This window comes from Corvus kubaryi, unplaced genomic scaffold, assembly GCF_017639235.1.
Source record: "Corvus kubaryi isolate FWS band 111438036 unplaced genomic scaffold, C.kubaryi_AGA036_p1.0 split3-73, whole genome shotgun sequence".
NCBI lineage: Eukaryota > Metazoa > Chordata > Aves > Passeriformes > Corvidae > Corvus > Corvus kubaryi.
Window position 1 is genome coordinate 32,348,989 of NW_024582091.1, and position 13,121 is coordinate 32,362,109.

The 13,121-nt window shown below is 41.2% G+C and overlaps 1 protein-coding gene across 2 annotated transcripts in view; it reads left to right on the forward strand.

Moving 5' to 3' along the window:
* The window catches only part of NKAIN2 (sodium/potassium transporting ATPase interacting 2), a 527,252-nt gene that overhangs the window by 493,985 nt on the left and 20,146 nt on the right, over positions 1–13,121 (forward strand). For both annotated transcript variants that reach the window (XR_006014070.1, XM_042016273.1), the window contains exon 5: positions 2,676–2,736. Coding sequence is in view for 1 of the 2 variants with exons in the window: in XM_042016273.1 (XP_041872207.1) it covers positions 2,676–2,736 (61 nt within the window). In the remaining variant the exon portion in view is untranslated. The remainder of the gene's footprint in view (positions 1–2,675; positions 2,737–13,121) is intronic.

Consider the following 13,121-nt stretch of genomic DNA (forward strand, 5'->3'; position numbering starts at 1 on the left):
TTTTTAGTTCTGAGCCTCAGCTCGCAGCATGTGCCCACTGCTGCTGATGCAATTAGAAGATAAATCTTAAATGGCTGCCACTGTATCAGAACTGATAAATTGCTTGGCTAAAACAAAAAGAGAAAGAAGAAAAAACTAATGTGAGATTCAAATAAAAACAAAATAATTTTGTTTACCAAGCAAAGGGTTGGATAAATGTGGGAGAAGGGGAGGCTTCTTTTGTGAACTCTGATTATCTCATGGGAAAAAAAACCTTGACATTCATACTTAGATCAGAACCATTTGAGTTTTAAGGCATTCTTTTAATCAACAAGCTCATCTGATGAAATGCTGTAGGATTTGCTTATATATCAAAGGAGTTCCCTGGAGATTTAAGCGATGTAACTGAATACAATTAAAAGATCAGTTATAAACACCATTTGTGATACAGTTTGTTTGCTCTGCTTTGTAAGATAAGTTCAGTTAATACACATGAACTTGTGGTGGTTTGGAAGATAGTAAAGTATTGAACAGTAGTACAAGAAAAGGATTACCATAGAAGCCTGCTAGAGATGTAACCATTCAGCTATCTTGGATCTGATGGTCTGTAAAAAGAGAACAGAGAAACTATTAAGCCAAGGTTCACATCCAAGAATGGAATCATTTATGAGCAACCTTTCTGGGCCTAATTCGTTGCTGAATTAAACCTCAAATAATGTCACTGAAGTCAATGGGGTTATGCAGGGCATAAGTCAGTGGAGCAAATTAGCCCTCTGTCTTGAAGCCAAGAAATGAAAGGGAAGAGTGGTCCAATAAAGGAGAGATGAAATGCTGATATTAGCTGATGCCACTTCTTGGTACAGTGCGTTCTTTGTGTCCAGCAGTGAATATTTCATCCTTCCCAGGTGTAAAATCTTCCCAGCAGCACTATAAGGCAGATTTATAATAAATGACAAAATAATGGTTTAGTTCCGTTGTAATGCAGCTTCTGGGCTCCCAACAGGAATTTCAGCAGATAGCAGGCAACACTTATGCTGGCTTCAGTGTGATCTCCAAATCAGGTCTTGTTCTCTTCACGAAACCCTTGAGTCTGACCTTTTTTTTTCCCCTTTTGCCATCTCTTACCCATACAGATGTTAGAAGATAGCATTTGTGCATGTGGGTAGATTTCTACATAGGAAACTGACAGAAAATCCAGGAATATTAGTGTAAGAGCTGGAATAAACTAGGCATAGTCACTGCCTCAGGTATGAAGGTACTAGGAAATAGAATGGATTTTTTTGCATTTAGTTTATATATGGGTAATATTTATATATGGGTAAGAACCCACAGTATTGAAGTGATTGTACATGTGCCTTGGATTAATGAAAAAAAATCCATTTTCACTTACCAGCATTCATAATACATGGTCTCTCAAGTTTCACTTTTTCTGCTGTCCAACCCACTGATTACTCAAACAGAAGTTAAGATCATCATCTCCCTCAGCCGGAGATTATGGGTTTTGCACCATTCACAAAGAGCTCAGTGCTGGCTGAAGCCTCTAGGCATTTTTACTAACTGTATAAAGAACAAATTCTCAAAGTGTACAGATGGGTTCGCAGCTCATGAAAATATCTCTGTGGGGTGAACTGTGCAGAGTAACACATTTCGGCAACACGGCTCACTTTCACTACACAGAGATCAAACAAATGGAATTCTTTTGACATCCTACCATGCAAATTTCAGTGACGAGCTAAAAGAAGAAAAATGGTTTATTGTGATTTAGTAGAAAAAACTCTCCAGACCTACCTGTAAGGGAAGTTGTGTAAAGCACGCAGCATGTGACACGTGCTGCTGCTCCGGTATTTGTTCTGTTACTTCTGGTGTAACTTCTTAGCAACAACAGATCTCGTTGGAGGGACCAGCAGCTGACTGACATGATACTTGGCCTGTTTCATGTGTGATATTGGCCATTTATTCCTTTTTTTATTATCATTTTTTTCAGGAGGTACTTCAATAACCACTCCAGATTTTCATTTTCTTTACATCCCATTGCTTCTGTTTACAATTCAATTCTGGGCATGCTCTGCAGAGAGGATTGAAGGGAGCAAGATACAAATTTGCCAGCTGCTGTGTATGATGCTGATGTAAACACATCCAGGACGATCCAAACTGATATGTCATGAGGCTTGGGGAGTATTGCAGATATGGGAACAAGTTCCATTAATTCATAGCCCTAATTTCAACTGATAAAATATCATTATAAAGCTGGTTTACAAGTGCACTGAATTTGTCCTTGGTTTAGTTGGCACAGTTCTGATTTTTAAAAAAGTTCTGCTAGAGGGCCAGGTTCTGTTGGATAGAAAATCTGATTCTGACAGAAATATTTACATTTTCAGTGGCTAAAATCTCATCCATCCAAACACGCATTCACTTTTCTATTTTTTCAATAATCAAAAAGAAGTCAACTAGGTATTGGAAAGATTTTGATCATTTTTTGGACGTTTTATTGAAGGATGTGTTTTTCAAGAAAGATGTAGAATTTCCCTGACTATTTCTAATTAAAATTATTAAACTATTGTGGAGAATTATCTTTACCTTATCAAATAAAGTCTGTTGAATTTTGTTATTTCTGTTTCTGTTGTGCTCTTCTAAAGCCATCTCTTGTTTCTCTATGGTATCCATCTTACAGCTAACACTATTATATTTTGTTTCAGCTGGCAGGCTTCATCTATGCCTGTTATGTTGTGAAGTGTATTACCGAAGAAGAGGACAGCTGTAAGTACTAAAGCTTTATTTCATACAAAATTAATTCTTTATTTTTTCTAAATCACCTCTCCACTATGCTGGTTCTTGCTGACTTCAACCTAAATGCCTTATTATACCATAAATAGATCATGTTTTCCATGCATCCTTCTTGGTCTAAAATTTGGAAATATCTGAGAGACAAAGGAGTAATGAAATTCTGGTTAAAAATTACATATGCCTTTCTTCTGGAAAGATCATTGCAATTCTTTATCTCATGGCTTAGCTTTAAAAAAAAAAAAAACAACAAAAATCCCAATTAGTAAATACAAGCTTTTTTTTCCTTACTCCAGACTGTTATTAACTGTCTTCAGAGTAATTGGTTACCACTGAGGTTATAGCTCTTTTGTGTTGGCATGTATGTTGGCTTGTAAAAGCACTTCTGGCAAAAAAATAGCTTTAGATCATCGCAGGACCTTCCTTTACGAGAGGTGAAACAGTGGAGCTCCTCTCTGTTCCTGCTGCTCCCAGGGTAGAATTACGTGGAGTGAAATGATTTCATATAGATGTATGTTTGTGTTTCTTCTGCTTATTTATATTAATAGAAGCCTGTTGAGCAGAATTTTCTCTTATTGCATGCTGTAGAGTCAAGCCATCTCACTTTTTTCTCTCCTCTAACCTTGATTTTTTTTAAAAAGGGCCACTGCAGCATTTCAGTACAGCTTGGGATTTATACTAAAGCACTTTAGAAACAAGTATCAGAACTGCATGTAACTTTGATAAAATATACATGAATCCTAGAGAGAGCTCTGCAACAGGAAGCTAAAGGGTTTTTATTTGATTGAGAGCACTGCTAGGGCTGGCGGGGGTTCCTTTGTGTGTTCTCCTGTGTGGAAAATAGCTACAACCCTATAATCTATTGGCAATACAGTGTCACTGTGAACCATCAAGGGGAGATTTAATGCTGAAATCAAACCACCACACTTTGGAGGTCGTTTTAACTATGCTTATTTCAGTTGTCTTTGTGTTTCTGTGGAGGTGAGGAAGGTATAAAGAGTACAAAGGGTTTGGGACAGCTGTGTGGAGCAGGGATGTGTCACAAATAGACCTGTCTGTTCAGGGACATACCCAGTCATATGTACTTTCTCCTGCTTTGCCGTTAAGTGCATTCACAATCTACAGGGCTGGAGGAGAGCTATTCCTTGTCCCCCAAAATGAAATCCCATTTAATACTGTTCTGTCCTCTCTTCTAAGGGCTTAAATCTTTTTTTCACTATTCTGTAATGCTTTAGAGCATGATAAAAGTAAAAACGAGGAAGGATTTGAGACTTGGCTGACCAACCAAGTGCAGAAGTCAGAGCACGTTTGAGAGATTTCTCTCATGGTCCATAAGGCGGCATTCCTGGCAGCAAAGTGCCACGGCCAATATGGTATTGTTTTCCTCTCACTGCAGCAGGAGCTCCCTGTTGTTCAGAAGCCACAGATTGTCATGTTTCTTTGAACATTTTCTTGCCATCACCTTGACTATTTTGTCATTACTTTTGTCATTTAGATTTTGTTATTACTTTGTTCATACAGCCCAGCCAGGTCTCCTCATCCAGTCAAAGAGCATCTCACCCATCTGCAAGCACCTCTCTGAGGTACTAGGATGAATCCCCTCCCAGTGCAATACAGCCAGCACAAGCTCAGGTGCTGCAGCTTCCCCTCTGGTGAGGTTTGGAAGCTTGACTGGCAAAAAAGGAAAAGGGAAATTCTGTGGCTGAGTTGTGCTAACAGTGTAATAATGCTCAGATTGGATTTGGCCCCTCAAAGTATCATAAAATTAAAACAGCTTTAGTTTCTACTGAGAGGCCTCATGAAGCAGCAAGTAAGAATGATTCTAGTTCTCTCTCTGCTCAGACATCCACTCTGCCATGTACCAAGTGTTCATTGTGACAGCCAGGGCCTGCAGTCTGTACAAATACCCCCTGCTCAGGTTTAATTTAAAATTATTTCATTTTCTTAGATACATTTTCTCACCTTTTCCATCCCTTTTGGCAACTCATCCATCTATTGTGTTCTTCTGAGAAGTGTATGGCTTATGGCTGTCACGTTATTTAGTATTTGTACTCCAGAGGAAGATGCCTAAGCCTGACTTTCTCCATATATTCACAGGTGGGGTCATCTCATGCAGACCAAGTGAATGCTAAGGAGAAAGGCTTTCAGGAAAAGTGGAATATGTCCCAGATTCATTGCTAGAGCTTCTTGCATAGAGTCTTTGATCTGAGATAGCTCCAGATCCCCTAGATGTGTTTCTCTTTCCATAGGCTCTTCTTCCACTTTTCCAGATCCTCACTCCTGCCTGTTGCTATGGAGCAAACTCTGTGACACAGGGATGAAGGTCCCTCTCCTATTCACAGTGTATTCCCTCCTCCAAAGCTGCTGGGCATCTAGCATAGGAGAAAAAAGCTTTACTGTGCTACCCCCAACCCCTATTTAGCATCCACACCTGATAAGGAGTGAGGCCAGTCTTGTGTTTCCATAAAATTTGGCAGCTGGTGTTCGCTCTGTGTGCTAACAATGTGTCAACTGCAAAAGATCCTCTGGTAAAAACAGTCACCAGAAAGCAACAACCACACTGCCCTGCTTTCCCAGCACCAAAGTGGTCTATGAAGAACAATAGAAGGACATTGTCATCTTCTTACCCACATCCGTATTCACAGACATCACAGGAGAAATCTAGACCTCTGGCTTTCAGGATCACTCATGCCTATAAAAAAATGGGATGCCTAACAGACAAATAGAGAGAGCCATAAGGATAAACACATTGGATCATACCAAAGTGTCATTTAGCCACAAGTCCTTTCCGATGAGACAGAACCAACAGAAACAGCCTTTTGTTTCTCACGATGGACACAGTGAACACCCATAAACTCAATTCATTTTCTTCTGCTGTGCTAATGGGCCGTGGGAACAACAGCAGTCTAAAAGAAGAGCAAAAGAGGCAGAAACACTGAACCTGGCAGTACTGAGCAGCAAGACTGGAGAAAAAGCCATGCAATGTCCAAGAGCCAAACATGGGCATGTTCCAGATTTTAAACAGAGGAAGATATTGACACTGCTCTGGAGTATAGAAGGTGTCTCATCTTCTGCTGGCACAGAGCCTCAGCTGTAGAAACACAGTCAAATTGCTCTTAAGCTGCTTCAGCTGAATTAGCTTTGCTCTCAGAGTAATTGGAACAAGCTGAAAGAATTACTATTTCTCCATTCTTTATGCAGATTTTATTAAGAGAACAAATGAGCTAGGGTAGAATTAAAGCAAACATTTCACTAAGATTAACCTGCTCTAACCTCACTAAAGGATTAGGAATGGAACAATACAGTGATCAAATCATGGTCATAACTAGGACTGAATCAGCAAGTCTAGAGGTTTTAATTACTCACACACCAAATAAATCCAGCTGCAGGCCCCCTAAATCGAAGCGCAAGTCTGTGGTACCTTTCATGAGAACAATCTGCTTTGGGTTAATTCTGCACCGAGGATTAAAGAGGAAGTTGCTTTCCCTCCTGCTACAGTCCCAGAAGTGCTCTAACACTGGGTGCACCAGAGTCAAACTGTGGCACCCATGTCCAAGGGGCAGACAAGAGTGGCTTTTCCATGGCTGCTTCTCTCAGTGGAGGTTTCCCACTCCCAAATGCTCGTTCTGCATCATTTTCCCTATGGCTGTATAAGAAGGAGGAGCTCTGAGGGTCGGAGTGCCTCAGGTCTTTTTCTGGGAACGATGAGGGAGGATGGGTGGCCAGCAGCGCTGTTGCCAACTCCACGCCCTCCTCTTCACCACTGCCATTGGAATGCCTAAGCCATTGCCATTCTTACCTCATTAGCATTATTAGCTGCAGCAATTAAAAATAAAACATGAAAATGTCAGCAACAGCCATTACTTGGAGGCATTCAATGGCTGTGAACTTATTGGAGCTCCTCATTTGTCTTCCAAAATCATATTAGGCCTGCACTTTTCAAAGGCTGCACATTATTTTTAATAACATCAAAATGTTCATTTAATGTGCATTTGCTCACTAGCAATTTGGCTCCCTGCTATAAGCTGCTACTGCCTTAAAGAAAATTCAGTGTATTTTTGAACACTTTATTAACTATATAGACATTTTGTGGAAAATACTGGAATGTAAGCAGTCAAACAGCATCCTCCCAGGGCTTTTTGTCTCCAAGCAATTAAGAAGGAAACCTGGGTTACTGAAACGGGAATTCTGCACTCACCTTGTAGGTTCTGTTGAGGGTAAGGAGACTGGTTTTTTATTAGAGCGACAGTTTTGACTGGGAATGAAGTCCAGCTAAGAGAAAATCTCTAGTCTGTGTCCCACAGTAAAATCCTAACCTAGAACCCTCTCTTGCTGACCCAGAGAGGGAGCAGAAATAGCTTTACCTACTATTACACAATGGCAAGGCAATCAGGGAACAAATACAGCCTCTCTGACTGTTCCTTTGAGTACCGTGAGGTACAACCTTTGCACCATCTAATGCTAGCAGGGATCTGACTTGCACATACACTCTCTTCTTTTCTTCTGGCATTTTTTCCAGTTAAACTGCAAAGCAAAAGAAATTGCAACTGTATCCAGATTTTTGCTGCATATTCCCTGGAACCTTGCTATTGGGGATGTCTGGCACAGAAGTAAAGCTCTATATAACCCTTTAAAATTATTTCACTCCTCCCCCTCCAATAAAAATTTGAATTCAAGATCCCATTTGAATTACTGAAAAGGTTCAGGAAGACAGTACCCCAGACAGGAAATATCTTCTCATGAGTAATACAGTATTATGTGCAGTAATGTGCCAATAAACTTGGTGCTAAACAATAATCCTTTCTGGGATCCTAGGCCTGACCTGGGAAATACAAAGGTGATGACAAAGATTTTCTTTTAAAAGACAATATTAAATTCATTTTATGTGAGAGATGTGAAATTTTGACATGCATATGGAATAGATAGAAAAAAAACTTTGTTTTATCTCTGTCACAGGCAGCCTTTCACCTTTGGGCAGGTTATTTAACCTCTCCATACTTCTATTTCCCATATTTAAAATGAGAAATAATGACAGGGGACAAACCCACAGGCATGTTGCTTCATAACTCTGAGCTTCTGGGATGAAAGGCACTATTGAAGTGCAGAATATGCTCAGGTATCGCTTTATTTCTGTGCCAAATGCTTTTCACAATCTGCTTAGCAAGACATTACAGAGAAATAATACCTCAGCTTCCATTCCTGCTTAAAACGTCTCTAAAACAAAGAGAAAGAGAAACTGGTAGCAAACATTCGAGTATTAATTCTGCTTCTTTGTTTCCCATCCCAAGTTTGTGGTTCCCAGAAATTCTTGACAGTAATTTGCTGTTCATGGACTTCCTTAACCACAAGAGGTCTTGCTGTATTTAGTTTCCCACAGTGGTCTTTTCTTCCTGAAAGTGTCCAGCTATGTGTGAACCAAGAAAGGTTTTATAAAACAGCCTCCTGAGAAAAGGAGATCAATACCTCAGCTATACACTTTGTTAGCTTTGCACCTACCATTTGTGTAGCGTGTCCTGAGTCTTTCTCTGGAGAACACCAGTGATTCCATCTTCACCTTTTCCATGCTGTCACAGGTGGCATCCATCTCACACTCCTGCAGCCACATGTAAGTAGGCCTGCAGCTTAAACTAACAATCAAGATTTCCACCACAGTTAGTGGAGGCAGGGATGTAACTCCAAAGAGCAATCTGCCCTGTGGCAAACATCTCTCTCACAGCAGGGTGAATCACTGGTCTAACTTGTTTGGTTAGGGCTAGGGACAGCCTAGGCTGTCTGCAGTGGCAGCACAGCAACAAATTATAATAGGAACAAAAAAAAGACAATATTCAAAACACAGTTGTTCTCCAAACTGTTGAACAGGTCATTGTGAATGGGAATGCAATGAACACGCTACAGATTTGAAGCTTCAGCTTGTTTTTGCTCAGCTGCGCTCTCCAATTTACAGCCTGCAGCTCAATTAGAAGCTTTTTCCACTTACTTGTTTCATTTAGTGTGGTGACTGCTACATGAAGTAAACCAGGGGGAGGAAAATGGGATGCTTTTGACTGTCAGGATGCTGATAGAAGTGTGGAGGAAGAGAAGCCTTTGAAATCCCCTGGTGCTACTTCATGTTTGTCATCCTAAGGAGAGCTGCCTTGGAGAGCCACTGTGCCACCAGGAACATTTAGGAAATTCCCTGAGATGCCTGTACAGCATCAATCTTTCACACAAATCAATAGCTGGTTCCTGTGTTATTATTTCCAGTCATGTCCTGTCCTGGAGGGGGCCCCTCACAGAGCAGAAGGCTGGTGTTGAGCATCTTATTCTCCTCGGCACAGAGCACAGGCAATCTTCATCCCCTAAGGTGTGCTCGCTGCTTCCAAGGCACAGGCTGAAAATGTCTGAGCTGCAGAGTGCGAGGCTGAAGCACAGGGGAACAAGTTTATGGCAGGAAGATATGACAAGTGAAACCAGCTGCATTTGAGATGCAAATGGACCTAAGCAGTCCAAGGTGTCAGAGGGCTTGCCAGATATTACACAGCCTGCTCTGTGATCATTTGGCACAGCACTGCAAAGAGAAACAAACTTAAAAGCTCCGAGGAGGTGCAGTTTGTTTAAATAATAGCAAGTAATTAGTCTGAAGACAAAATCAGTGATGGCATTTTATAATTACAATTAATTTAAAGGTTAATTTCCTTTGGTGCTAAAATCTTATTTAAAACATTTACCAGGAAGGGAAATTAGGATGTTACTATCTAGGTGCATAGAATGCTTCTGGGAATCCATGCCTATTATCACTAGAAAATTAGGTTAGACTCAAAGTGGGAATTTCAATTCATTTTAGTGTATAATAGATGGTGGTCAGGGCCTTGAGTCAGAAGGGTTGCTTAGGGTAGACTGTATGATTTGCATTTGCTTTGTTTGTGGGATTAATTGCAAATGTTTCCAACAAAAAGGCTGGGTTTATACATGAACAAGCTTGACATGAAAAGAAAATTGGTTATGGATTGCTGCCTTCGTAACTAATGAAGCTGATGTTCAAGGTATCCCTAGGAGACAGGCTTGTGGTGTGAGACAAATATATAAATAAAATCACACAAGGGAAAATGGTGGCATTGCTGGCTTCATCTATGCTAATTTCTTTTCTCCCTCACTTGTCTTCCCTGCCACTCCCCTTGCATCCATCACCACCTCCGGTGGGGATTGTCAGGCCCAAGTTTAAAAATGTCTAAATAATATAATGTAAAGCTTGAAGGAAGTAACATTTCCTTTCCAGAAGCTCATCACAAATCAATACTGCTTAATAAAATCAATGCATTGTAACAGCCAGGGAAATATACTTACCTTAACATAATTTTTTTTAACTATAGACTACACAATTTGTATCTCTTCAAGAATGACATTGCATAAGTGTTGGAAAAGATCTGCACATGTCAAAAAGGAATGAACCACTAACATCTGGTTTTTTGAAGAAAGATATGTTTCATACCGAACCATCATGAAAATATTACTCGTCACGAATTATTTGTTTCAGGAGAGGAACACAAAGGCATTCAGACCATGAAACAATGTCCCAGGCAGTTGTGTCAAGCCAGTAGCAGACATGAGGTAGTAACTAGTCATGGTTCTGACAAAAAAAAGCTACAGATCATTTGAAGAGATGGTCAGGTTGTTGATGTAGCTGAATAGGGCGTGGTTTTCCTGGACATGGAAATGTTTTGACATTGAAAAATAGACAAAGCTCATATTCAAAATCAGAAAAAAAATAGCAAAATCTGAAACTCTCCACAAGCTGAAAATTGCATGAAAATACTTTCAGGAATGTTTTGTTCTGGTGCTGGTGAAAGATTCCATTTCAACATCAGTCCTTTCCTGCTACTTTGCACTGAACATGGAAGGATGGCTTTGAAAGGAGGTCCTCCAATGGGGAGGATCTCCTCCTTCATCCCCCAAAGGAGAGGCAGCTTGGATCCCACAGAGGAACAGCCTGCAGGTGGCCATGTGGGGCTGCCAGCCCCCTTCCCCACCCTGGTGTTCCACCCTTCAAGGGCAGCTGGCTGCTCCTTAGGGTTTCAGCCAAAATGGGTTGGTGGAGCATGGCAGGTTCTGGCCATCCAAGCTCACTCCAGGCTGACAGATAGCAGAGTCTTCGGGAGGAATGGTGACGAGCTGCTGAAGGTGGACCAGACTAATTATTTCCAGTGGCCCTGAGAAGGACACCTGCCCACAGCCTTAGTGTCCTTCCTGCTGAGATAGTCAGTGTGAGCTCCTTGCAGTTTCCTCCATGCCATAAACATAGCTTTGTACTAAATTATTTTTATCAGCATGACTCCTGTTAAAGTTTTCCTTATTACTTTTCCTGTCAAATATCTAGATAGATCTTCATTAGCTTTGGATTGTTAACTTTCATAGATTTGGGCCTTAATTCTCCACTTTGTTACACCTACTAATGACTCTTTTTCTAATTTATTAGTGTGGCAGTCACACTTGGAGGCCACTGCCCCAGGCATTTTCTTTTTCCTCCTTTTTTTCTTTTTCTTCTCTTTATTGCTTGCCCCTAGAAGTGTTCTGGCTAAGAACAATTTTTACTAATGACTCATTTGATAACTTCTACAATAATTCAGTCTACCACACATTTAATTCTTAGAATAATTTGTCAGTCAAAAACTATATTGCAGGGCTGTATTTTTTTGCTCAGCACTTGGGATGAAAATTTGAAAGCAAATGGCTATTATCCAGCAATGTTCAGGTCTGTCCAGTTTAGAAAAATTATATATTGTTCAGACTATTATTGTTCTCTTACCTTGTTACTGTTCTCTTGTTCTCTTAGCTGAGCGAAGGTCTTTTACGGGCTTTTCTTTACTGAGCATCAGACAAGCCTCTTTGCAAGTTTGGAGACAAACCTTGCAAAGCCTTGCAGAGGTCAGGCAGCAACCCTATTTCCAGGTGCACAGGCTGACAGGTGGCTTGCTGTATATTTGTCAGGTATAAAAAGGAGTGCTGGCCATTTCATTCCAGTATTTCTCATCACTGCAGCTATGCTCCAGCTGTTTCCTCCTGGCCTCTGGTCCTTGTTCCTTCCTGCTTTATCCCTGGTCCCAGTTCCTGCCTTCAACTACTGAAGACTTGCTCATGCCTCCCAGCCCTTGCTTGGTTATTTCTGGCTGCTTTCATCCTGGCTCCTTTCTGCTCAGCAAGGACCTTGATTCCCATCCTCTCAACGTGGTTCCCACTGTTGGCTAGCCCTGCCTTGCAGAGGCCTTGCTCCAGAGCATGGTATTCCTTATGTCATGCTCCAAGGGTCCGCTACTGACCAGATACCTTCTCCACCTCAGAATCCGAGACAAATTGTGACTTGTCTAATTTCTGGACCCACAGCACCATTTACCTTGGTATTTTCTGCTGGGTACAACCATGAGCTGGATTCACCTGGAATGCAGTATCTGCATGCCTGCTTGGTCCTAATTATAGAGAGCAACAGGCAGAAATCCTTGCCCATATTTCTGTGAGGGCAGAAACACCAGGTGATGTATATTAGACTTCACAAACCTGAGTGCCTTCCCAGTCCTATATCTTGTCTCAGAAGGGCTGATCAAAGACTCAGCCAGGAGATCAGCAGAAACAGAGACAGAAGAAGATGCTGCCTTATACCAACAAGAAACACAATAAGAGAAGAAAGTGGAGGACAAGACCCTGTGAAGCAAAAAATTACTGAGTAATTTTGATTATTATACAAGTAAACAGCATGAAAATACTGGCAGTGGGGCATAATCTGAGCTGAGAAGCTCCATCAAAATTTATGTAAGGGTTTCCCTTTGCAGCTCCAGTGGCCATTGTAGAGCTCAGAAATGCCATGAGGTTACAGCTTAAAATCTGAGATTTTATATTCACCTTGCAAATGGCTGAGCTGAGAGCACTCACAGGTCCTTCATTACTGGCTGCTTGGCAGAAATGCTGCTCATTGCACCGCAAGAACTGGACCTCATGTCCAAGTCCTTATGCCATTACTGCATCCTCCTGTGACAGCACAAAGGGCACAGCCTCATGTGCTGGCAGATGTCTCCTTCCCCATGCTTCCCTGGTGTTTGGCTGTGTTGTGGTTTGAGAGCCTAAATCACTGTGTACTCAGCACAAAGACCAATAATGTTTGATTAGCATTGTAAACAAACTTTATGGAGATCATATTCAAGCAAACCTCCTCCTGTGTGCTATATTGTGGAACAGCCACCAGGCCATGCTCACAGCATAAAAAGGCAGCAGAACTGAATTATTTGGAAGTGTCTTCACCAAACAGAGAGCTGGGTAGCAGGATACTGGCAAAGCTGCAAGAGCAAAGGTGTCCCCATATGTTCTTTTATCTTTTTGCCCCATATGTCATTTCC